At 42.4% G+C, this 27,127-nt stretch overlaps 1 protein-coding gene across 1 annotated transcript in view; it reads right to left on the bottom strand.

Moving 5' to 3' along the window:
* The window catches only part of sptb (spectrin, beta, erythrocytic), a 33,845-nt gene extending 6,735 nt beyond the window's left edge, over positions 1-27,110 (bottom strand). The window contains 30 exon segments of the mRNA XM_063908856.1: positions 462-546; positions 908-1,046; positions 1,589-1,833; positions 2,407-2,557; positions 2,706-2,929; positions 3,558-3,762; positions 4,020-4,150; positions 4,877-5,167; positions 6,466-6,555; positions 7,086-7,310; positions 7,652-7,918; positions 8,650-8,796; positions 9,199-9,289; positions 10,139-10,341; positions 11,049-11,808; positions 12,272-12,409; positions 12,567-13,437; positions 13,901-14,051; positions 14,138-14,440; positions 15,021-15,179; positions 16,162-16,279; positions 16,713-16,755; positions 16,758-16,899; positions 16,983-17,095; positions 17,232-17,347; positions 17,490-17,570; positions 18,213-18,310; positions 19,597-19,770; positions 19,875-20,026; positions 26,470-27,110. Of these exon segments, the coding sequence (XP_063764926.1) occupies positions 462-546; positions 908-1,046; positions 1,589-1,833; positions 2,407-2,557; positions 2,706-2,929; positions 3,558-3,762; positions 4,020-4,150; positions 4,877-5,167; positions 6,466-6,555; positions 7,086-7,310; positions 7,652-7,918; positions 8,650-8,796; positions 9,199-9,289; positions 10,139-10,341; positions 11,049-11,808; positions 12,272-12,409; positions 12,567-13,437; positions 13,901-14,051; positions 14,138-14,440; positions 15,021-15,179; positions 16,162-16,279; positions 16,713-16,755; positions 16,758-16,899; positions 16,983-17,095; positions 17,232-17,347; positions 17,490-17,570; positions 18,213-18,310; positions 19,597-19,770; positions 19,875-20,026; positions 26,470-27,046 (6,490 nt within the window). The 5' untranslated portion in view covers positions 27,047-27,110.
* Between the last annotated feature and the right edge of the window lie 17 nt (positions 27,111-27,127).

The following is a 27,127-nucleotide window of genomic DNA, read 5'->3' on the forward strand; positions in this document are numbered from 1 at the left end:
TTCAAAAACGTTTGCAAAGGCGGACCTCTATTAAAAAGTGGGTTGTATATTTTGAAAGGTAGTGCTTATTATTCGAAACTGAGGACAAATATTGGAAGGGGAAAAACTGTCAAGAACATTTAAGAAAGGGAGGACATTTTAAAAAATATATTACACTCCAAAGCAACATTTCTCTAAACTTCGACCTGACATTCACAAAACAGAGAGCTGGATTTAAAATGTTATAAATTAAACTATAATTCCAAAGTTTAGTGGAAGAAATCTCTCGGTCTAAGACCAAAGTATTACACAATAATAGAGAATCTGTGTTTCTGTCAGCCAAGAGTACTATTTCATGTGCAAAGGCTTGAACATACTGTATATGAGCTCTTACATGGCATTTTGCAGTTCAGTATAGATCTGTGAAGTTATTCATGAACAGGATTTGTTTTTGGGAAGGAGGTTGGTGTATTTTTACTCACAGAGTCTGAGCCAGTCCCATCTGTCGTCCCACTTGAACATCATCTCCTTCCTTTTGTCTATCAGCTGCACCATCTTCTCTTTGATCTGACACAAGCAGTTATACAGTCACAGTTACATATCAGCAATATTAAACAACTCAGCACAGAGACCGGCTATTATCCTCTAAGAATTAGTATTGTGAAGTAATTAACGGCACATTAAATTCAGGCCCGGGTCAATTGCTCATTAAAATTCTTTGGCTTTTCCATTTCTAATTAGTGTTTGCCTTATAGTCCCCCTGATGAATGAAAGATGAGTGAAAATTTTTCTTTCGTGGCAATCCAATTGGTTCCAATGTGCCAGACAAGAACAATCTCTCCCAGAAAAGTAATTAAATCTAATGAAAACAGCAATTTAAGGCCCAGCTGAGGATGAAAAGAAGCTGTCTCTGCTGCTGAAGCCTCACCTCAGCAGAGTCGCGGTGCTTTCGCATCAGCAGGGCTTTCCCCAGCTCTATGCAGTCGGTGAATTTCGCTCCCCTGGTCTCGATCTCCGAGCGGATCCCCTGATGGTACTTCTGCAGGAGCTCCACGGATGAGACATCCCTGATGCAGAGGAGGGGAGGATGTAAAGTCATAACATGTAATGCTTAAAGTTTATCAACCTCTGTTGGTGGGCACTGGAACTGCAGAAGTTGTTACCAGGCAAGATGTCAGTGTTGTTTACTGTGATTGTATTATATAAATCCTACGAGTAAAATAGAGAGAGATATTTCTCCAAAGATAAAAATGTACATCTCTTAATACAAACGAGAAAACACCCATTGGCAAAAATCAATATTGACATACAGTACGATTACTCAGAAGACATTGTTCTTTCCACCAAGAAAACAAAAATCGATGTACAAAAACATAAAGTACTCATAAATACTCGTAAATATGTATTTAACTCAGTAAAGTTTGAGGGCTTTTCTGTTTCTCTCTACCCACAAAAAAATCCAGTCAAAAAATTTATTGACTGAATAATTCAACTCAACCACTCAAGGGCACAGATCCAGGTTTGTCTTTCCATCTGTGTGAATCAGAAATCAGTTGCATCCCATGGCTTGTTTGTAATGAGAAGAAATGAATGCTAAAGTAGTGCTCACCTGGGTTTCTCCTGAGTCTCTATCTGCTGGATGATGCTCTCCATCCATGCCATCAGGTCTCGCACCATGGTGAAGTAGCGGAACTTCTCCGCTGTGTCCACCAGCTGTGCTCGGCGACCGTCGCAGGCGTCCAGCAGGCCCTTCCAGGCCTCCAGCACGTCTTGCTCGGTGGCCTGGATGGCGTCTGCCTGGCTCCCTGCGTACTGGGCATGCAGCCGTGAACCGGTCTCCTGGAACTGTTGAACCTGGAGGAAGAGGAGGAGAAGCAGGAGTAAAATCATTGAAGTGAAATATAAAAATTAAAGTTGTTTTTCAGTCAAAAGTGTTTTTTGATTTTGCTTCTTTAGATGGATGTTTGACCTTCACTGTGCAGAGTAATGTATCTCCAGAGATGATACTAGAAGGCTGTTACATTAAACTGCTGAAGGTAGGAGAGTTTCTCTTTGCTTAGAATAAATCTGAGTTTGAGATGTGTACACAAGAGCAGGATTTCACAAATAGTTTGAAAACCATGGCCTGATATGCAACTTGCATCGAGTGTAACTCAAAGGTATTTATGGGATAGATCAGAGAGAAACAGCAGTGTAGGGGTGAAGCTAAAGAAATATTGATTAGTGTAGCTTTAGCTTTTTCAAATCAGATCATATGATGGTTCAAATAGGATTAGGAGGCTGGTAAAATGTAGAAAAACAAACATTGGACCATTGATGACTTAAGTATTGCATTACTCTCTCCGCCCTCCAGATATAAATCATCAAAGTGTGCCTCCTGGCCGCTGGGTTCCCTGAGATTAAAAGGGCCGATCCTCAGCGTTGTACCTGTTTGCCGAGAGCGGTGATGTCTCTCTCAAAGGCGGCGTGCATCCTGTGGAAGGACTCTGCCTTGCTGAAGTCCTCCCCCACATCTTCAGGCAGCTCGTTCTGCTTATCATGGATCTGAGCCACTATCTCCTTTCCATCGTCAAAGTACCTGAAAAATAAAAATCGATCTCTCATTCTCTTTCGTGTTTCAACATGTGTTTAAACTTATGTTGTATTACAGGTTTAGAAAACAAAATCCCTATAGGATTAATGCAGATAACTTCTTTTTTCTGGAGCATTAATGTTTTCGTCCTTACTTGAGCAGCTCGTAGGACGTGGTGAGGAGCTGAGAGCGAGTGTCGATGAGCTCCAGCAGATCGGCCCAGCTCTCGTTGATGGTGTCCTTCCACTCTGCCATGGTGGCCGCCTCGGTGTGGCCCGCTTCGATCAGGTCGTCTATCGTCTCGTTCACTATGTCCACTCGCTCCTGACCCACCATCCCCGTCTCCCGCGCAAACTCCCTGAACTTATCCCTCAGACGCTGAAGGGAAAGGCAGAAAGGCTCAAAAATATATAGAGTAGTTTTTTTTTTATGGAAGTTGGATTGCATTTTTCATTAGATTTAACGGCAACACACCAGAGGAATCATGCAATGTAATATCTGTTAACAAGAACAGATGGTCTATGATCACTTTACATCAAGAGAAATACAAATATACATGAAAAAATACAATTGTCGTTTATCAAACACCTCTATCATTTTCTCGTTGCTTGTTTTGATTTTTAATTCCCTTTGATGTAAGAACTCAGAGCCTGAACTGTCTCATATAAAAGAAGATTGGATAGAAATGTGTTGCCCTCAAGCACCTAAATGAACATGAACAACTCAACTTTAGGTTTTTCGATCAATCAAAATGTATAGCATCTTTCATACGAGTACAACTTAAGGCTGATAATAACACGCATTGTAAACAGTAACGGTTTGAGAATGGCCAGTGTCTCGTAAAGTTTCTCCCTCTGTATTTGCTAAAATGTTGATGTGTTCTTGTGTGTGTGTGTGTGTGTGTGTGTTTGTGTGTGTGTGTGTGTGTGTGTGTGTGTGTGTGTGTGTGTGTGTGTGTGTGTGTGTGTGTGTGTGTGTGTGTGCATGTCTTGTGTGTGATTAATACCGTGACGTGGTCCAGGTCCTGGCCCATCTCCTGCGAGGAGGCCACCATGTCTTTCTCTGAGATCCAGTGTTCCAGGTACTCCACCTCTCGGCTGAGCAGGAAGTGGTGGTAGGTGTGGTCCAGCTTCAACCTGCGGTCCTCTGCCAGCTCCTTCAGCCCCGCGTATTGCTTATCCACCTGATCCTGCCGCCTGATGATCTCCTCACTGCAGAGAAAGGGACGGGAGAGGATGGAGGAAAATGAGATGCATAGAGGACGAGGGGAAAATTAGAAAATGGCAACCAGATTGGATTTGGGTTTACTCTAGATGAGGCGTGTGATTATGACACATGAATTATCACACTTTACCTGCTTGTCTCTCTTATCACCCAGAACCACAACCGACTGTGACAACATGAGTGAATTAGCATTGTCAGATTGAACCTTTTTCCAGTATTTACATCAAATTATCCAAGCACAAACCCATCAGGACGGTTCTCAGCAAACATCCTCTGGGCTCGGTCAGCCAGACCCTGAATGGAGTCGGCGTAATCGTCCACAGCTTGCTTTAGGATCATGTGGCGCTTCAGCATCAGCATGGAGCTCTGCTCGTCCTGTACACATGGAATAAAGAGAAAGAAGAGCACTAATTAAAGAACTGATGTGTTTGAAGCTTGTAGGATTCTTGCTTAGTGTACTTTTTATAAGTTGCTCTGGATGGAAATGAATGTAATGTAATGAGTAATGCGAAAAAGATCAGGAGGATGCACATCAGAGCAATACATAACACTACAACTGAGCTCTCAAAAGAGGGGTGCATTTTCAAAAAGTGTGTCACAGCGCTGCTTGTTATTTTATATGATATGCCTATTTTATATTTCAGACATCTAGTCCTCAGCTCCCAGATGTGGAAGAAGTCTTAAAAATACTCCATAACAAGTAAAAGTCTTAAATTCAAAATGATACTTGAGTAAATATTAGAATAAGGTTCAAAAAGTTAAAGTACTTATTCCGCACAATGACTTATTTTTGAATGTTTTACATTGTATTAGTGTATTTTACTTATTGATGCATTAATGTGTTCATTTTGGTAACTTGTGAACTAGACCACGGGGTAGATACAGTTTAATCTTTACCTATAATAATACATGACACATTATTTTTTGATTATGTTTAGTATGTAGAATTATACTGTATACTCAAACTAACAAGAGTAATCAAATAAATGTAGTGGAGTAAAAGTATAATATGTGTCTCTGAAATGTGGGATGGAAGAAAAAAGTACATGTACCTAAAGAATTGTTCTTCAGTAATGTTATGTTCAGCTGTCTGCTCCTCACCTTGGCCTTCTCATCAGCGATCATGTAAAGCTCCTGCTCTCCGATCCAGGCCTCGGCCTCGTCCGCGTCGTTGTAGTAATGCTGGGCGGAGCTGGAGCCGTTCAGCCTCTCTCTGCGTTTGGCCATCTCGTCCTGGAGCCGGGCCCACGCCTCCTCCAGCTCCTTCAGCTGCTCCGTGATTCGCTCTGCCTCCGGTCGGCCCTCTTCGCTGGCGGCCGCCGCCATCCTCCCTCCTCGCTCCAACACCTCATCGACCCGAGGCTGGTGGCCCTCGATCTCCCTCTGCAGCGTCTGATGGACAGAGAGGGAGACAGTGAGCGTACAGTACCACAGTGAAAGGATGATAGGATGGTGGCCATGTGGCTCTAAACTCCCCCGGCAACGGCTATTTTTGAAGCAGTTGAGACATCAATGCTTTGGGATATAAATGGAAACAAACACACTTGTGCTCACTCCCTGATGAAGGCTTGATACTGAAGCGTCTCACGTTTTGGCTCTTACATAACCATTAACCATTGTTTAAAAAGAGTGCAGTGGAGTTTTAAAGTGATTTTTGTGTCTACAGCAGCAGTTTCCAACCTGTGGTCCACGGACCGCTAGTGGGCCCCGAAGGCATTGCAAGTGGGCCGCCAAATAATTTGCAAAACATAACTTAAATTGAAAGTTGATGGTAGGAACTTTCCCTGCGGGACCACATTGATAATGCACCTGATTGGTCGGTTTTGGTAAAAAACACAAACATCCACAGCTAAAACTATCCAAGTGTATAAGTAAGGGATAATGTGCAGCGAGGCGGTCATTATGGGGAAAGAACACCCGACAGGCTGATCAGGGAGCCCGACGCGAAGCGATCTCTTGCTCCTGGCTGAGCCTACATGCTGCATTTACAGCATTTTCTAAGGGCCTATCAATTTAATGCACTTGTTTTGGCTTGTTTTGATGTTTGGGTTTTTTCTGCACCATTGTATGTGTGATTTACCTCACTACATCGGATGCGTTATTAATTTGCCTATTGCAGACAGCCCCTCACTTTTTAGATTCTTGTTTCTGTTTGTTACTGATGGTTGGCTCCTTTTTCTAAATGAAATAGAAAGTCATTTGAGAACCTTGAGTGGACCTTGAGTCGACAAATGTTGGACACCGGTGGTCTACAGGTTATCTAATCAAAAGAGTGCCTCATATTATGTCAAGGAAAAGGTCTGAAAAATGATATTCAAGCATAGTTTGCATGTTGTTTGTTTGCTTTTCCAATAGAATTAGTAAAACTATGTTGATAATCAGTTGAAAATAAATTTCCTGCAGAGTAAAGACAATCATCTGAGAATTAATCAACAACGATTTTGATAATTCAATATATTTTTCTGTATTTTTGTTTTAAAAAATAATGAAACATTTATATAAACTGGGGAATTTGGAAGAGTTATGTTTGGCTTCAGTACACTGAGAGCTGTATTTTTCTATTATTTTCTGACCTACATCAGAACAACTAATCCAGAAAATAAATCCAGATTAATAACGGATGGAAAAAAGTGTTGCAAGTAACAATTTCTAGTAGCAGTTTGCTTTCCTGCAGGAAGAAACCTGATTACCTGATTCTTTTTCAGCAGCATTTGCACAGTTTGAAGATTGTGGCCGTGCTCCTGTGACATTGCCAGGGGCATCCGCTCCTCAATCCAGAGCTGAGAGATAGAAGGAGGAGAAATAAAAGATTAGGGCACTGAAAAGATAACAAAAAGTAGGGTCTGGTTTCCTTTGAGGAACAGCTGAACCTCTAACAGTGTGCACACAGTATGAGAAATTAGAGAAGGTCTTCAACATCTCAAACAGTAAATATCATTCTTTAAACCCCCACCGGACTAAAGTGGATTTAGGCGGTGAAACCAATATGGTATTAAAGCTTTTTTTTATCCACCTGCAGAGTCAATTTCATGGAAAGAGCTGGAGGTCTTACTGTGCTGCATACTAAGTGTACATGCCATAATTGAAAACGTACTTTCCAAATTAATAAGTTATCATTTCGGGGGAAAAAAAACTCCCAAGTTCAGGCTTCAATATTTCCCAAAAGGTGTTATCTCACGGTCACTCAAAAGCCAACATTAATCCAGCTCCTTTAAAAAAATCTCACATGGTTTATTTAATGTATCTATCATTTTGTGAGAGCAGGGAGTTTCAATATTTCATTTTGCTCCGAATTCGGCTCCGTGCTTACAAGCTCGTCGGCCAGGTCTCTGTAGAACTGGTGCACAGCCTTGGCGGCCTCCAGCTTGCCCTTGCGCTGGGCCAGAGGAGTGAAGAGCTGCTGGAAGTCGCTCTGCAGGGCCTGCTGCTCGGCCTCCAGCTCCGGCTGCTCCTCCCTGCCTCCGCCGTGCTTCTTCACCGCCTCCTGGAGCTCCTCCAGCTCCCGCGCCCGGTCACGCACCTGGTTCTCCGTCATCTGGCGCGGAGAGACACGATAACAGCAAAAAAGATGAATAGCCTGTCAAGAAGCCTAATCAGGATGTAGTGGAGGGTAAATTCTAACTAAGCTTAGCCACTGTTCTCAAGCTGCTGATACTATGATTTTTTTACCAATGCAACACCAACTGTTATATCATTTAAAAGGCTTATGGTGCACTAGTTCTTCTCTCCAACAAGTTAAATGTTTTCTGTCATTAAGAGGTGATCACTCGCTCCACGTTAATCCTAAGGAATCACATGAGCTCCAAGATTTGTTCCCATGGTGAGATTTAACTACACACATGTTTTGCGGACAACTCCAATATTTAGTTTGCAGACCTGATGCTTCTTGAGCAGGATGTTGGCTTTAGTCAGGTCTTTGACGTCCTCGTCCCCGGCCTGTAGCTGCTGCTTCAGACCGCCGAGCCACTTCTTCATATCCGTGAGGCTCTGGTCGTAAAGCTCGGAGCGGTTTGCGTCAAACAGCAGCCGGGCTTTCTCCTTGGTGGTGGACTCCAGTTTGTCCCACAGCTCGTGAAGGTTATCCAGACGCTCCTTAACAATGGGCTCGAGCTCAGGTTTGGACTCCTTGAGCTCCTGACCCTCCTGCATTCATAAAAACAAAGACATATGATGTGGTTACAAAATATCACCTGAAGTTTATCAAAGAAGTAAAAAATAATATGTGAGAAAACAAAAGGCATTGTTTGGATGTTTATCATGTTGTTTTAAGAGGTACTTATCCTTAGTACATTAGATGGTATTTGCAATGTAGTTTGGAAGAACAGACAGGATTACTGGCACAAAATATTACCTTTGTCCAGTCCTTTCTGACGTGGAACCAAAGTATTAATGCCTTTGCTAAAGCCACCAAACTACTCTTACAAAACGAAACAATTATCAAAATAAAACCGGGGTCTCTGGTGTGCCGATCAGTCCGTTTGTTTGTGTTGCTTTGTGTCCTTGGTTGATTCAAACTCACAATAACAGAAATATTCAAACTGATTGAGACATAACATTAAAAAAATATTCAAAATAAAGTGTATAATTGAATTGACATTTCAGTATTTTAGGGTGGCTAAAACATGTTTTGTTGCTATGCCCGTCCACAGGAGTACATTGCTTTGCTTCAGAGCCTCAACTCGATTAGCTGAGCGCCATCTACTGTAGGTTCTACTCTGACGATGAATCAGAACTTCTTACAACCCCAAACATCCACTAGACCTGAATCAATATGTCATCAAAACATGCTCTTTTAATTAAAATTGCCCAGGTATTTATGTCATAAAATGTACACGTGTACATTACATCTTTCTCTCATACACATGGTTACTAACCTCGTCTACTTTGTTGAGCCAGCCCTTGTTGGAGGCCAGCTCAGCCATGAAGGCCTGATGTTTCAGCCACTTGGTGTGGAGGTTCCTGGCTTCATCGTATGACGTGTCTTGAGCGGTCAGCATCTTCTCGTTGATCCACACAGTCAGCTGAAGCACACAGAGGGAGAGAGTAAGTATCAGGGATTAGCAACAACAAAAAAACAACAGCTAAGTTTCAACCATGCACTGTATTTAAAAAAAACATGGGAAAGTTTTGGGAAGTCAGCATTTTAGATTTGTGTAGGGGTGACTTTCTTTGAGAAGGATTTATTTCTTTATCTTTTGCAAACAGAGCATCTAGCAATTAGCCAAATGTGACCCCTATCACAAATAGGGAAGATATAAATAACAAAAATAAAGTCACATTGTGTTGATTTTAACAACGTAAATTGGGTACAGTAATCAACACCATGGTGTCAAGTCTCAGGGAAGATATATCGAGCTAAAAATGAAGGTACTAATTGATGTTATCCAGTGATTACAGGAACAGTGAAATGACGGTGAACTCACATCCTGAGTGTTCTGCAGGAAGTGCTGCAGGTCACGGTTGTCTCTGAGCTTTTCCGACACCTCCTGGGCTCTCCTCTTGTTCTTGTTATGCCTGAAAGTCAAACACAAGAAATGTCATTTTAAATTCTACCCCAAGACTGATCTGTTCCCTCTTGTACTTCAACACTTCAGTCAGTGACGTAACAGGAGGAAACGCTGAACAACTGAAAGGGATGATTAATTATTATGAGCCTCACATTCCTCACAGAAAAATACCTGACACAGTTACCCAAAACAGTCATCTGTTCCTCTGCTGCACCGTGAGGAAGAGCTCTCACTAAAGATCAATGTCCATTATTGCGGGCGCCTGTCTACCGTGCTGAATTGTGGGAGTTAATGGGACAAGCTCTCATGCCCCCACTGTAATGCTTCTTGTTCACAAAAATGATACAGCGATAAGAAAGCTGTTTCACTGCCGAGGTGATAGAAACTCTGAGGAAGAAAAATGTCCTCGACAGATCAATTTTTACACATAAGATCAGGGCCTGTAAGTCAGAGGTCCCTAAAGTTGGTAAAGAGGAGATAAAAGACACAGTTTACAATATGCATTTACAAAAAGTAAGAAGTGGGTGAAGTTCTACCTCATATATTTCCATTTGTTCTTTTTAATTCATTCTACATTTCTAACTTTAAGTGGTTCATTTATTTCATCTGTTTGATTGTTTCTAATGTAATCATTGAGAGTTGCTCTTAGAAGTTTCACTTTGCTCTGAGTAGGAGTAAGTGGTTTGATAAATCTCTCTTGTTGTACTCTTAACTAAAGAGCTTTCATTCAAGGGTGATTTTAGAAATGTGCGTTGAATATAGATAAAGGTTTCTACTGACCAGAACAAGTTTTTTTTTAAACAATACAGTGACTGTGGGAAAGACACAAACAGAAAACAGATAAACGGTGACTGACCTGTCTCGGATTGAGTCTGTTTTGTCCTGCACTTTCCCAGAGTACAGGTTCTTGCTGTCCACCAGCCGCTGGCCGCCCTGCAGAGCGCCGTCTATCTTGTCCTCGTTGGCCTCCATGGTGCTCACAAAGTCCTCATGCTTCTTCAAAGCCTTCTCTGCTCCGGCCAGCGTGTCTGGCTTGTCTATGTGTGCCAATGTGTACTCCTGAGAAAGAAAAAAGACAGAACACCCTTGAGACATGCGACCGGCTGTGAGGTAAACTGACCATGCTGCATTCCTGCATACCACAACTTCTAAATACCTCTACCTGTAATTACCTGCATCACAAAAAAAAAACTTCACTCAATGAGACCCAGGACTCTTCCAAAGACTGACCAATGTGAGTCATGAACTTTAATTTACATGCAGAACAGTCAGTGATGGGGAGTCTACTACTATCATGAAATAAAAGTAACTCGTCAAAATGTGGGTTGTTACAAAATATTTTCGTAGAAACATAACATTTATTCTGTTGCTGTCGCAGATGAGGAAAGACGTGAGGACACTTGTGAGTGCAACACCATCAAAGTAATGTCTCTGGTTGCCGTCAAATTGTCACTTTTGCTTGGAAAGGTTCCTTATGAAGCGGAATGACCCGGAAGTCCCTAAGTGGAAGCCATGATAAGAGCTGTTCAGATTGTCTAAATGATAGGAAAGGAGCTTCAACACTTTCTTTATGATTTCCTTTAGCCTAGGATAAACTGGTCCAGTGTGAAGACTGTATCTTCATCATTGTTTTGTCAGTTTTGAAAATAAAATGTAATAAAAAACACTATTTGATTAAGAATATTAAAGAATTGCTTTTTGTGCAACATTTAGTAGTAATCTTAAACCCATAACACTTTAAAAGTAACCCTCACAGAGTACTGTACCTGGTTGTTGAGGATGGCCTCTACAGCCTTGCAGTCCCTCATGAACTGCTGGAAGCCCAGACCCTGGTCCAAGAAACCTTTCCCGCTGTCCCACATCTTCTGCAGCTCAACCCAGCCACGGTCTAGCCCGTTGAGCCTCTGCTCCAGCTGCTGGTACTGAGGGTCGTCCTCTTGACCCTGGGTGACCTGGGCCCCGGTGTCCCTGACTCGGTGATAGTCCTCCTCGTGGTTGTTGATGTCTTCACGCACAGCGCCGTGGAGGCTGAGCTGCTCCTCTGCCTCCGGCAGCGTGGCGGGCATTTCCTCTGAAGCCACGGACTTCTGGGTCTTGAAAAGCCAGGACTGGAAGTCGTCCATGTCCTGGAGGAAGGTCTGTAACTTGCTGACCTCGCCCAAAGAGTCCTCTCTGTCTTTCAGAGTCTTTCTCAGCACGTCCCATGCCGCATCCAGCTCCCCTCTGCGGGCCAGGATGTCTCCTGCGCTGTCAGGGTGATCTTTAGAGAGCTGATCTGCCTCGTTCCTCAGGAAGGTGAGCTTGGTTTCGATGGCGGCCAAATCTCTCTCCATGCCGAACAGTTTCCTCTGGATGGTCATGACGGCTGCCAGGTCGTTGCCCAGGTCCTGTGTGGACTCGATCACCCTGGTCTTGTCCTTGATCCAGGACTCTGTCTCATCACACTCCAGCCCGTAGTTGTTAAAACTAACGGCAGAATCCACTTTCCTCTTCTTGTCCTCCACCATGGCCTTGAAGGCCTCCCACCTGAAATTATTTAATGAACATCACTTTATTCTGAGCTAAGAGTATGTTTTTGACCCCTCCATGAGCCCCTTTAAATGTCTTCATAACAGTTTTTTAGAAAGGATCAAGTAACTTTGTACTCATTTTAGGGAAAATAGTGAATCCTGTTGAAGGACAGCTTCATTTACATCTTTGAATTATAATTGTTCACGGTATAAAAACTTAATATTTGTGCAAGTCTATGTGCTACCAATTCTATTTTAGCTATAATGCGTGGCAAGTTACAGACTGACTCAATCCTTTCACAGAACTAGATGAAGATCATTTGGGAATTCAAGATCTAGAAAATAAGGTTTTGCCCAAAAAATCTTCATAAAAATGAATATCCTTTTTTGTTGCGTCTTGCTGATACAAGACAGAAAGATTTCTTAGAAGTGCTGATTCACAAAGCATGAACAATTAATAGAAAATATATTCAACGCACCTCTTGTTCAGTCGCATCTGACATTCCTTGACCTCTCTGGTGCGAGGGTGTCTGCTGTCCTCGAGCTGTTTCACGGCTTTATTCACGTCATCAACTCTCGACTGAACATTTGCCATATCCTGAGCAAGAATGCTCAACCTGAAAGGAATAAAGAAGGAAATTAGAATAAAAATGTACATGATGCATATACTCTGTAAAATGCTTTGTTTTTGTTTAATGAACATCAGTTTGTAGGGCTTTTCTTTCCAGATGTTTATGAAAGATGACAAAGATTACATTTAGACATTCTCTGTACCTATTCTGTACTACTTCCAGATCCTCCAGCTTCTTAGGCACCTCCAACCCCACCAACCACGTCTCCTTCTGTCCCATCCACAGCTCACAGGCGTCCGTCTCACTGAAGATGGTGTACAGGGACATGGCATCATCCAGCTTCTTCTGTCTCATGTCGGCCAGAGACATGAGCTCCATGTACAGGTCCTTAATGTCTTTCAGGCGTCTCTGGATGTCCGGCGTGTTCTGCAGCTCCTCCGGCAGCGCATTGGCCTGTTTGGACAGAGCATCTATAGTGGCTCCATTCTTTATCGTCTCATTCTTCAGGTCCTTGTGCTTCTTCAGCTGCCTCTGGGTGGTGTATTCATCGTGTCCCACGTCATCGCTGCTCATCTGCCTTTTAGCGTCCAGCAGCCAGGCCTTGAGTTCATCAGCGTCTCCCTGAAACTGGAAGAACCTCTGGGTGTCCTGGAGGTTCTGTTTCCGAAACGCAGCCAGCTCCTCCAGCTGCTGCCATTGCCTGCTGATGTCGTCCATGCATTCTTGGACCTTCGGGGATCCGTAGTGCTTTGCCTCGATCATCTTCTGTCCTTCGGCCTGGACCTGGTCGAGGTTTGCGCGGCGGGCCCCGAGCTCATCCTCGAAGGCGCTGTGTTTGCTCTGCAGTACCAGCACGCTCGTCAGGTCCTTGCCGTAATCCAGGGAGGAGAATAGGTGCTCCTTCTCTTTGATCCAGCTCTCCAGCTCCGCCGTCTCCCACAAGAAGTTCCAGAAGAGGCGCGACTGCTCCAAGCGAGCCCTCCGCTGGGCCGCCAGTGCGCAGAGCTCCTGGTAGCACAGGTCCAGGTGCTGCACCCTGTCCCGGATCACCTGAGGATCACATGGCTTGTAGCCTGGGGGAAAATTAAGGACAATATAATCTTTACACATGACACGCAAGTACCATTTGTGAGATTTAGCAAACTTAGGATCCAGATAAATAATGTATGATTTGAGTATTGGTTGAAAATGTTTTTTCAATAGGACACCTGATGTTTGAAAACTGATATCAAAACAATACTTTAATCTGAGGCACAATTACTTTCCTAAATAAAGGATTATTTCACAGCACTGTTTAATTTTTTAAGCAATTCATGATTGGAAATATCCAATCAAACAATATGTAAACAAGACCAGACTAAGCATTTGAGGATAACTGTTTTCCATACTCACTGATAAAGACACATTTTCTGATGTGCTGAAAAAATATTGAAGCTTAATTTGTGGGCCTCATGAAGGTCAAAGGCCTGCAATCCCTTTAGTGTCCTCATCTCTAACAAAAACATTAGAAAGACTCAGATGAACCCCTGCACTTACTGTCACCGTTGGCGAACTTGAGAGCTGCTGCACTGGCCTTCTGCACTCTGTCTGCCTGCAGAGCGATGTCGTTCTCTAGCAGAGCGTGTTTCTGCAACAGGTCTTCCACTTCCAGCAAGTGTTTCCCAAAGTCAGGAGACAGAAGGCGAGCCTAGAGAGAGAAGACAGTGGTCTGATCAGTTTGGTGTCTATAGAATAAATGTTATCAGGTGATGAATGCCGCCTCCTGTGTTGTACCTTCATGTCGTCCATCCAGCTGATGATGTACAGCATCTCTTGGAAGATCCTCTGCAGCATCAGGTTCTTCTCCAGACGTGCCCTGCGAGCCTTCAGCAACTCCTGCAGGTAGTCCCACATGCGCAGGATGTTGTCTTTCCGCACGTCGATGCGTTTGGCGTCGTGGTATCGCTCGGACTCGAGCTCCTTGGAGATGTCCACCAGCACCTGAACACGCTCCTCGTACGCAGCGATGTCCGTCTCAATGGCGTCGTGCTTCTTCTTCGCTGCCTCCACTGCTGGCAGGTCATAACCAAAGTTATCCTAAAGAGAGGAGGGCGGAGAGGGGCTCAGAGATCAAGAAATCTTGTGGTTTGTTAGATAAAATGTTGATAAATCTCTAAACTTCCAGATTAAAAAGTTGTAGGTACAATGAGCTAATAATACTTGTGTTTTTTCCTCATGTTAAAGGGGAGCATTCATAACTTGCTTTTAGGTGCTAGTTTTCTAATAAAAAACATTATATTTAATGTTTCTCACCAACAGTGCATGCATGCCTGAGCTCTAATGAGTGTGATAATTGAGTTTCCTTCTCATTAAACCTCAATTTCAACGTATACGTAAAGGACTTAAATACTTCTACAAGAGATAGATCATGTGTTTTAAATTCCTACTGACTTTTTGCAGAAGAAAGTTCCTTTATTTCACTTTTTATTTGGTGCCATATCTCATAACAGCCATCTGTTGAATCACCAGTAATCATGTGCAACAACCTTCTGTTTCATTTAAAAAATACTGTACACTCTGCACTGTTATACATGTAACTGTATCTAATCAGATTGTGTAATTGAGATCAAGACCTTCTCCCATGTGATATCCACAGTTTTGTTTTTTGATGTTTCACCTGAGCTACTAGTCTCTGGTTCTCCAGCAGCCAGGTCTCCCTCATGGCCGCCTTCCTGTCGAATCTCCTCGCCATCTGCTCGAGCTTCTCCTGTCTGATCAGCTCGTCTCTCAGGACGCGCTCCCGCTCGTGCTCCGCCCTCTCCAGACGCTCCCAGGCCTGCACACAGATCAGGAGAGGATGTGTCTTAGTTTAGGTGGTAAAGGTAACTTTCTCTTTGGAAAGTCTTTACTTGGGTCCTTTAATAAATGTAAGAGGTTATGGTCTGTTACAAAACAACTCCTGAAGTGGTTGGAACTTTTAAGTTCATGGACACTGTATGGTAATGTTTGATGATCCATGGCATTACCCAATCATAAGGACCTTAAATTTAGGGCAGTAACTAAAGATTATTTAGCCTGGTTATTTTGTTGGTCATTACCTTTTTATAATATGTTTGGTCTGTGAAATGTAAAATCACTGCTTCCAAGAGCCCATGTTTTAGTTATACTCAAAATATCAGTGAATACATTTAATATTTAAAACTATTTCAGATGAAGAAATATCCCAGCGACTCCCTCGTGTCTGTTAGTGAGATGTTATTTTTGTGTGTCTGAACCGCTCTCAGCTTTCATTTTTCTACTAAAAATGGCTTTTATTTTACAGTTTACTGAGCTGCATTATAGTATAACGAGTATAATTCAATTCATTTGTGAGTTAATTGGTGCCTCGGGACTGGCAAATGCCGAATGGATGTGTTGTAACCCCATGTGTTTGCCCGGGCTTCAAAACACAGACACATGCTGGTCAAAAGAGAGACACTCTTTATATGAAGCAAAACATTTTCTTTCAAAACAATTACACAAATTAGTGTGACACATTTTCATAGTAAATCAAATATTCTCATTATTCTTTTTGAAAAACAAAAAGAAATGTCCAGTTCTAGCTCGTCTAATTTTAGGGTTTGTGACTTTTCATTATCTGTGAGGTTTTGGACTGTTGATTGGACAAAATAAGCTTTGTGTTGACTTAACCTTGGGATTTTGTTAATTATTTAAGGCCATTTTTGGTTATTTCCTAACATTATATGTACCAAATGATGACTCAACTAAAGTAAAATAATCAGATTAATCCAAAGGAAAAGACGTATGATCCTTCTCACCCGGTTGATATCAGCCACCAGAGCTCCCTCTTTAGGCGTGTACACCCTCTGGTTGTTGGCTCTCATTCGACTCTGGATGGTGAACAGCAGCACCTCAAGGTTTCCCTTCTCCTGGAACCTGAAAGAAAACAAACATGATGGGGTTGGATTTAACTGCATATGGAAAATAAGAACATTTATTCTAATATGATATATTAGAATAAATGTTAGATCTATATATTGTAACTTTTACTTTTATTTTGTAACTATAGCTTTAAACCCAGTTCCTCTTCTGCATCGATTTGGTATGTTATGCTCTATGTGAAAAGGTAACAGGATATTAAGGAAAATATTTGGTCAGTTTTAATTCTGGGGTTGATACTTCTGTTTTCCCACAGAAAACTATTTTCCAGCTGCTCATGATTTTAAGGATTTTTCTCTGGTTGCGATTGTAACTTATATTAAATGAATGGTGCGGAATATTATAAAGGGGAGTCTTGCAGATACAAAAACCCTGGAAAAAGAGTATATACAGAACATGGTGTATGGGAAGGAGTGTTGGCTCCACTCACTTGGGCGGCTTCTCCACAGTGCGGTAGGTGTTGAAGGCCTGAGCTGCTGCTGGACTCCCGTCAGAGAGTTGGCCAGTTTCCGGTTGTGCAGCACGAGGATGGTCTGCTCGATCCACGTCAGCAGGTCTGACGACAGCGTCTCGTACTTTTCAATAATCTTCTCAGTCTCGATGGCGTGATCCAGAACCTGGAGAAGGACATCAAAGCCCATCAGTAAACAAACTAACATCGACAAATTCATGCTTAGTGTGCGTCATCTTTCCATCCCACCTTTCCAACTCTCTTTCCCTCGACAGCGAGCTGCTTCATCTTGGAGAAGTAGTGGTAAAATGCAACGACGTACGTGATGATGGACTTTTCATCTGGGTTCTCTGTGAACACATCTACAAAACAAACGGCAAAAGAGTCAGTCACAGCCAAGCCAGACACCATCTCTACTCTAGGTCTTTTTTTCCACCAGGCTTAAAGCTCATAAACATTTATTTCTACATGAAGGCTCAGCCTCCGTCAGTCACTCGCCTTCAGGGTCCAACAGTTTGGTCACGTCAAGCTGCTGCTCCGCTACATTGAAGGCGCTCTGGAGGTTGTGCGTCGGGTTTGACCTTTTCAGTTTGTCAAAGTCCACCAGATCTGGCCTGAGAGAAAAAGAGGAGCGAAAGAGGAATATGAGATGGGGAAGGAGCAGAATGAGGAGGAGAGACGCTGAGCAGACGGGTTTCCTGAGTGTTTACATCTCAGAGCCGGTGAGAGTGGATTGGGCCATTCATCTCTCCTTACCGGTGTTTGTGTATGAGAGCGTTGAAGGCCATGCCGTCTTTCCAGCTGGTGGTGAAGTTTCTGATGTTGACATTGGGATATCTGTAAAACAACGGACAAGAGACATCATTAACTGAACATAGGGGACATAGCTGAGGAGCTCCTGCTTTAAATCAACGTCCGAGAACTGCTTTATAAACATATGACAATATGAAGCTCCCATTTCTGCAGCTTCAGACCTGAGCAGACCAGTGGCACTTTGTAATTTGCTCAAAGGATCATAACATTTAGAGGAATGATATTGAAATAGGACTAATCATGATGACACTGTGAATAAAGACCTTTAACCTTAAAGACATTTTGGGAAATTAGCTTATATTCTTTCAAGATTGGAAGATCAAAAACTCTCTTGAAAATGTGTCTTTTTGCAAGCTCTTTTTCAAGAATAAAAACAGGAATACTAAAAATAGGAACTCATTTTATTTATAGCACGCTTTCCAAGATACTCAAAGATGCTTTAGAAAATGTAAATATATGAACGAGAATTTAGAAACCAAAACAATACAAGTGTGGAATAACACAGAACATTAAAATATTTAAAAAGGTTTTTAGTTTGAAGACACGTGCTAAACTTTTCTAACCACTCAAAGATTTACAGCTGTTCACAGTTATGGAGTCCCAAACTAATTCCCAGAAGATGTTAATAACAGCTTGGCGATGGTAAAGTTTAAACATCCCACTTACCCCGCCGTCTTCATCTGACACCACAGAAGAAGAGCGTCCTTGGCTGAGCGCGTCTCCTTCTGGTCCGCCTGGCCCGTTTCCACAATAATGTCCTGGATCTGAATAGAAAAACACACACAGCTGCATGATAAATAATGAAACGTAACTAATGACTGCGAGCTCTGCGATCAAACAAGAACAATGCGCAGCAGAGAACAAAAACCTCACTGATAGTAACATGTCGCTAATAGGATGCATCAGATGGGAAAGTGGCAAGGCAAAAAACCCTTTTTGAAATACATAATTAATTACAGCTCACAGAGATACTAGGAGGGTTGGGTTTGTGTACAATCTCATGTGGTATATCATCGATGCTATTAGCGACTTCTATTCTGTTAATAGAAGGTTAGTAATTATTGAAGTCCCTGTTTCCTCACACAGTGGGCCAGTAATTTGAGCAGTGGTGTGATCCTACAGGCCCTGAGAGACGGCTAAATTCAGCGGGCTTTGGTTCTCCTTGGTTTATTCAGACTGAAAAGACAGCAGGACTGAGTCTTTCATTTGGTTTGAAAAAAGCCTGAATATTGCAGGAGCCCATATTGTTTGAAGTAACGTGTCTAAAAATAACAGTGTTGCTGTCAAATTAAAAATAAATATATGCCCCTTCCAGGAAGTTAAAAGAGTCAAACAGACGTGTTCTGATGTTTGGATGTGCTCCTTACAGCGGATGATTATGTTTTGAACCTGAATTGGAGTAAAGAGACAAAAACATCCCGAGGCTGCACGATGCTTCTGTGCCGCACGCCCAAACAACACTAATCAGTTAATCAGAGACGTGTCTACAATAACAGCAAGTTGTACACTGAAGGCAAATACATTTTTTTAAAGTACTAATTTTATTTACATAATAGTCTACTGGATCTTTCCATTGTAAAGTGAGACCAGAACTGACATTTTTAGATGAAGGACATTCTGTGTCCGAGGCAAAGAAAATAATCCTCTGGTTTCTAAAAAGCTTGTTTTTTTTAAAGGTTTGGACCAAAATGAGTTGGGAATAAAATGTCTTTCTTTCCTCCAATTATTATTCCTTACTGTAAAGTGTTTCCTTCCACAAGGGGAGTTGGTGTTGGGTTAGGCTTTTGCAGATTCAACTATTTATTGACTCCTGATCTATTGACCAACACTGACTTATAATGACTAGTGCATATAGAAAACAATACCCCTAGACTAACCACATCGGTTGTATATTCTATTGGATATATTGCTTTATATTGCACCTATTGCACTACATTTTATATTCATGCCACAAGGTTAATCTTAAAGGCTTTAAGTGGTTCAGATCAGCAAAAAATAAGGAAAATAAAGTCTAAATATGAGATTTCAATCCAGCCTGGTTTCAATTTACCTGGAAACGAAGGATGATGGTCCAGATGAGGCCGAGGATGAGGCGATGGTTGCCGTCCACGATGTCGTGGGAGCCCATGTTCTCCAGGTGGACCCTCTGCTCTTTGAGGAACTGCAGGGCCTTGTCCACGTTCTCCAGACAGTGGATACGCATCCGGCCCTTAGTGGGTTTTGGCTAGAGATGAAAAAACAAGAAGAGTAAGAGTGTTCAAAAGAGACAGGGATAATACCAAGAGTTAAAAGAGGAGACAAATATAGAAATGTAAGGGAGCTTCTCACCAGCCGTTCTCCGGACAGCACCTCCAGCAGTTTAATGAGCATGCGTCCGTCTCGCAGGTCCAGGTACAGGTCAGAGATACGACAGCCGACCCGGGACAGGATGGAGTTGACCCATTTAGTGAAGGTCTTCTTCTGAACCGCCTCACGCTCATCTGACGGGACCACAAAGTTCAAGAAAGAACATGAGCTGCATGAATAATGAAATAACTTCCCATCTAAGAAACAGCACCACTTGACCCGGTTGGGGATTAAGTCCTGCTAAAGGGCTCTCAGAAAGATGGAGTGGAATCGGCTCTGAACACAGACAAGTTTTACCGGTTAAACTAACCCTGTATTCGGTCAGAATTTACAGCCTGGGCTAACCCAGTTATCTATTTTGGCTAGCAAGCTTTGTCTGCAGCATATCATAACAACAAAAATGACTCTTTTTTAAATTGCGTGATGGCGTGTATATTACAAAACACACATCAGGACCAAAGCTGTTTCAATTCCTCTGCTAGCAACAGATTTTTGAGACTTGAAAGAAAGTAGAATAAAAATCAATGAGGTTCTCCAGAATTTAATAACGTGCCATTGTGAGGAAACGACTCATATTTCCCGTTACATAAACGCCATTTTAGTTTATGTTCATGCACTCTTTTCGGGTTTCAGATAGTTACCATGACATTGTGAGCATAAATGTATTTAGTCCACGCTGGATACGAGAGACTGTGTCCACAGCAGATCGACACTGACACTCCTCTAAAAAGATTATATGCAAAACGCTTCAACACACTACACAGGATTAGAGGAATCATCCATCAAAGCAAACTTGAGATGAAACCTGTATTTTCTTGAAGCACAGCTATTGCTTTGCTGTTACTGTAGCCTCAGTGTGCTGTGCAGCTGTTTTACTGTATGTAACATCAATATTAAAAGACCCTGACAGGATTGTGACTTTCCATAAAGAAATGTTAACATTCTCCTCGGACCTTTTGAATAATCCATCAATGTCCTGAACTAAAACTTCAATTAAAGTCAATTAAACGTCGTCACACTGCTGCCCTGCTGGCAAAGGCAGATTTCATGTTACACTTGGGTCAAAGTGGGTATACGTTTAAATGAGGCCACTGCAAAATATATGGTTCAACAGAATACCACAGCTGTATTTGTACAGTGAATGTAGAGGGAGGGAGTAATTAACTTTGATAATGATATGAAGGTTTAATATCTACCATTGTTCTATGATCACCACATGTCTGAAATACTTATTCTTACATGTATATAAAAACCTGTTTGGTTCCCTGCTCGTCATCTTAGTGTTTGATGTTAGATATTCCTTATTATCACAAAATGCAATAAAATGTTAAGTTAATAAATACATTTTTGACCTTTGTGCAGCAGGACACATCAATAGTGAGTCCTGCTTGGACTTTATGATAATGTGCCTTTAACTTTCTGTCTTTCTTTTTGATTTGAGCTTTTACAAATCGTACTCAATTATTAAAACAAAATTGCTGAATTTTTGCTTCAATTCTCTGAATAATTGGGCAGTTATTTCTGACTCTTAGAATGCTTTCGAGTCAGATGTTTTCTTGCATCACACAGCTCCATTTGTCCTTGTTGCAAAGATTGCAGCTGTGATGCAAGAGTTGTTGTTTTTTTAGACTTGATCTGACAATAAAGTATTATGGTATCGTACATGAATGCTAATTGGAAGCGGTGCAAATTCGGTCAAAACATCTCAAATAAATACTCCTCGAGGAAATGATTTACCTCAACCATCTATCACTTCTAATCCTGCTTGCAGAGAAGATAGAGAAGTGGTTCTGCATAATAACATCACGTACAGAAAAAGTAAACACAAACTAGGTCGCTGCAGAAGGTGTACAGTACTTATGCTGAAATTCCTTGACTGAAATCGTGCTTGAAAACGGAGGATCGACAGGGCGGAGAGAAGCAGAGATCTGGTGTCAGACTTGGACAGGTTTTGGGAGGATGAGCTGTGCCCACGTTGTGACACATCTTCCCGGCTCTCACTTAAAAATCATATCTCAGTGCATGGCAGATATGCCTCCTACACAGCAGCTAAAATAAAACCAATTTTTATGGGACCATATGTGAGCATATGTGACCCAATGTCCCACTCTCTGTTTATTCTGTTTGTGGACATGTGAAGGGGAACGGGGGAGTTGTGAGTGGGCTTTAGTATGCATATAAAGTGCCTGCGTTTTAACCTTCATTTATTAATCATAGAATATTAAGCAGAATGGAAAGTGTGTCTAAAATATATACATTTATACAAGCTATTGCTTTTAGTCCTGGATATTAAAACTATTAGTTGATTGTTTGATTGCCGGAAAAAGGCATTTATTTATATGTAAAGATATCACTAGGAAACCTTGGCATTTATCACCATTTCTGACATTTAGCACACCAAATAAATGATCTTATCATGAAAATAATCACCATAATCATAGTGGCAGCCTTGGAAGACTAATTGAAGCTCTTAGAAGGGTTTTAGAATAATCTGGAGCAAGGAGGACAATGCAACCTGACTACAGTTATCTTGATTGTACCCACAGCTCCCAGCAGACACACACACACACACACACAAACACACACACACACACACACACAGCTCCTATAAGTTTTTCAGGTCAACCGACGGTGAGACATTGTTCTCTCATTCCTGTCATGCTGCAAAATTTGGCCAATTCCCCTTGGTCTGCCAGATACAGTTTGCCCGATTTATTCTTCAAACCAAATATGACTCCAAACTATGGAGTGCAAAGGAGTGCATCCTTAATGACTTGTGTGATAAATGATTCAGACCCCGAGGCGGTGGAGAACAAGAGGAGCAAGAGAAGAAGAGGGAGGAAAGAAAGGAAATGATGGCAGAGAGAGGGAGTTAAAGATGTTGGATTAAAGGTTAAAGCGAAGACAGTAGAACAGAGTATGAGAAGAGGAGAGAGACTGGAGCAAAGGTAAAGACGATGAGGAGGAGATAAAAGAGGATATGGAGGGCAAGACGGATCAGACAGGAAGTAATGGAGAGCACAACTGAGATGCAGGCTTTCAGGTTTAATGTGGAGAGACCGCATAGGAAAATAGAACAAGATACATTACACGCAGCTTCTAAAAATGACCTAGTAAGCACCGACTAAAAAATGCATCTACACTCTCAGCATTGGTAAAGAGAGGAAATCAGGGGTTATTGTATGTAAAACACATGGCGCAGCAGAGAACAGTAAATAAATCATGCTTTTTCTGCTCCCCTCAGCAGAACAACAGCACGCTACGTCGTCACAGATTACCACGGCATGAAAAAGTAATGGCAATTAAAACATGCACATACATAACTCAGAGCTCCAACAGGAACGTCAGAGTTGATTTAGCACAATCTGTCAGCGCAGACAAGAAAGTGCCAACAAGATATGCAGAAAAACCTGTGACAGATTCTTCCTGAAGTATTTGGGGTGCTGCCTGCAGAGGACTTTACAGTAGAGGCAGAAAAAGAGGACAATTACAGGCTCATCCCCGAAACCTGCACATGGTTCCCCTGTATCGTCTCACAGGATGAGACCTTGAGAGGAGACACGATGCACATAGATGCTCCTGGGCTTTCAGGAAGTATGGGACAACAGAGGGGGAGGAAGACGGAGGGTTGTTTTTTTGTGGGCATCCCACTGAGCTGTCTCCAGATGTGAAGTTCAACAAGCTCAATGTGACGTCAGCTCTCTCTGTGTCTGCTCTCAAAAGCCTTAAGTCTGAATTATATGGTCTATTATAACTCAAACTGTAGATAGTTTCTCTTAAAGGTTGGCCGTAAATGTGTAAACTATCAGTGATATCATATTTAATACCACGCGAGATGTTATTATCGGTATGTCAAGATCTTCAAGCTTCGATCAGTTAAGAGATAACATTTCTAAACCTGTTTGAGTTCAATAACAAACCACATTTGAACTATTTGTTTTTGTTTGTAATGCTAACCATCATCTTTTTGAGCCCTATAAACCCTTCTCAATTGAATTGCCAGAAAATGTTCAATACATTTATGTTGAATTCTGCTTTTGTGGTATAAAATACTCTCATAAATCCATTGAATATCATTTCTTTACAAATAGTGACGAGACTTTCTATAAAGACATAAAGAAACCTGACTGAGAACAAGTCGAATTGAACAACAAGAAGCACATTGATCTGTGACATGCAAAGTCTGAATTAACCCAGTAATGTGTGTTACACATCAATAAATATACCTTTATGAAGTACGCTAAGTCATAGCTCAAGATTGTCCTTCTAAATGACTTTAAATGATTAATGCCCCACTTTTTCTAAACTTTCTCCAGCTGAACTGAAGCTGAAAGGGAGGCTGGTCTTGTTAACACATTCACTGTAGGTACTGTTCATGAATACAAAAGCAGTATTAATAGTTCATACAAGGGTTGACCACAACTTTACTGTATGTTTAATGTTCCAGTTGTACTTTGTGGTGCTGTAACAGAAACTTCCAAGTCTTTTACCATGAATTAAATATTTCTAGCAGTCATATACACTAACTTTTCAGACAGTTTTTCCTCACGTTGTACTTCTCCACGATCCTTCTCCAACTTCTTCTTCCTGTATCAGTGCCAACCTTACTAACCATTTCTCTGTTTCACATGCCTTCACCGTGTAATCTCCCCTCCACTCTTTGACTTGGGTGAAAGCCCAATCACTTATTTATACTGATGGATTTTTCCTGTATGCAGGCTGATACGTCTTTTCCCACCGTCAGCTCTTACTGGATGTGGACCAGTGCAGCACTCTGCTACATGCCGGAGTCACGGCCCAGCCAGAGCTACCTGTCCCGCAGACATGACACCAACATGTCTCTTTGTAAGAGGCCTGTCCAGCAGTTAGGTTTGTAACCCTTCGTTTACACACATTCAGCAAAGGGCCATACATTGGATTAATGCACATTGGAGGCTGTCAACGTTTCTCGATGCTGTGAATAGGAAAGAAAATAGAAGTATTTTGACTTCACTAAAGTCTGTTTTAAAAAGACTGGAAGTTATTTAAAGCATTTTGTGGCATCAGATGGAGCTTTGCTAACAAACTGCCTCTAGTCATATCACTTTAGGAAGTTACAGGTTGGGAGAAAGTGTGAAGTCTACAAGTTTGAAATGTCCAAACACTTGAGGCTATCTAGCTGCTCGATGCTACATTGGCCACTACTAGCATAACACAACCAATTTTGGGACCAAACTGTCAACAGCCACGTTGAATTATTGGTATTTTAAGCGGCAGCAGGTTTTGACAAGGAAGAAGGAGCATAAAAAATGCAAAATCTGTTTAGAGCAAGGTTGAATAAAAGGGGTTGAACATGTGAAAAGAGCCAAAGATAAAAAGTGCCTACAAAACTACGTTCACAATAACCTGAGGGTAAAACTCATAAAGAGATTGTCTTTCTAAACAGTAAATGATGGTGCAAGAACCAGGCTTTTGAAGGGGGAATGTGGTCATACTCAAAAGGTCAAAGGTCAAAGGTCAACATCTCACAAACACATGAAGAGACTTGAATAAAACTAATTGACTGCAAGCAGGGTGGAAAAACTCAACTCCACTGAGTGTCATATTCAAAGAAAGACATAAGAAAATCGACGAATGGTTGAAATCAATACATAAATACTTGTGTTTGTTAATCTCTCCAACTTCATTCTGCAGGCCTGACCAGATCTCCCCAATAAAGGGTAAATAAAAAGTAAGAAATATACCATGAAATGCAATTGGTGGATCGATACACTTGGCTCGGAACAACCACTCTAATTTAGGAAAGTTTGCTGCTTCACGTTAACAGTTGACTCTGCAGTCTTCACAATCAGTCTATACTTTAAATCTAGCGGAGGAAGAAAGAAAAAACTGCATGTTTCCCTCTCTGTTCCTGCAACGTCTCCTCCATTTTCCTGCTCTCACTAATGCACTCCTGTCATCAGGGAGTTGGATAGCATAGTGCAAGCTAACAAAAATCCACAGTGACGGCAAACCTCTCTCTTAAAACCTTAATAACACGGGCAGGGAGAAGTAAAACCGTCAGAGAAATAGATTCTTTTTTAACACCGCCAACGACTTCATGCAGGAGGAGACAAGGGAGGTTAAGATCAACACTTATGCTTTGTTCTTGGGAACAGTTTTGGAAAGGTAAGGGCCGAATGGACAAGAGTCGACAAGCTAAAATATTGTTATTATACAGAAAATGGAGGTCATGAGGGAGCTACCTTTGGAGGGAAACACATCACAACCTTTTTAGGAGTTTGTTCATGAATTATTCAAAGCCAAGTCAGTGAACAATTGGGGCAGAGCCACAGCTTCCTGAAAAATAAATAAATTACCACCCCTATATGTTCAATAAAAGGGCCAGCGCTCTGGACGCTCGCACTTTTACCCAGTTCTCAAAACAGGATCACAAACTCGCCTCACATCCTCCCTGTGATCCCGTCCCACAAACACAAGTTGGGGAAGGCAGGGGCATTATTGGAAAAGTGTTATATCTGTCTATCCCATCAGTAAAGGCAGGATAACATGGACACACACACGCACACACACACCTCCTCCATCAGGACCCTGTTACCTTGCAGCTGCCTGAAGCGTCCATCCAGGATGGAGTTGAAGCAGATGTTGGAGGTGCTGTAACTCAGCCAGCGCGCCCGCTTCATACTTTTAGCCGAGGAGGATGAGGAGGAGGAGAGGAGGGCGGGGGGATGGTGGGGGTGAGGGTGAGAGGCCCGCTGACGTCTGGGGGTGCAGGAGGAGGATGAGGAAGAGGACGAGGAGAAGGTGGGGGGTCCCGCTGGAGCCACGGAGAGCGGGACATGCAGGATGGTGCCGTTCCTCTCCAGGAGGTGGTCGGGGTCCTGCTGCTTCCTGCTGATGCTGCTGCTCCCCCTGGATGTCTTCCTGCTCTCTGCTCTCTGGGCCCGGTGGACCGGTGGGGTGCTCCTGCTCCGGCTGATGCTCATGCCGACCCGAACAGGGGCCTCCTTTTCCATTAGGGTGTAGGGCCGGTTGGCAGCCTCCTTAGTCCCTCCACTGCTGCTGCCGGTCCGGATGGTGGTGGTCTCCCTGCTGCTGGCCTTCAGGCTGATCTTGACCTCTCTGAGCCGGGGTTGGCTTAAAGGGGCAGCGCGCAGCAGGCACGGGCTGCTCATCTTGACCCCGAAACGACAACAACAACACCGCCTGGAGCCGGCAGAGGAGCTTGGCACTCCACGTCTCTCCTCTTCTCTGTC

This window comes from Eleginops maclovinus, chromosome 19 (assembly GCF_036324505.1).
Source record: "Eleginops maclovinus isolate JMC-PN-2008 ecotype Puerto Natales chromosome 19, JC_Emac_rtc_rv5, whole genome shotgun sequence".
Classification (NCBI taxonomy): Eukaryota; Metazoa; Chordata; class Actinopteri; order Perciformes; family Eleginopidae; genus Eleginops; species Eleginops maclovinus.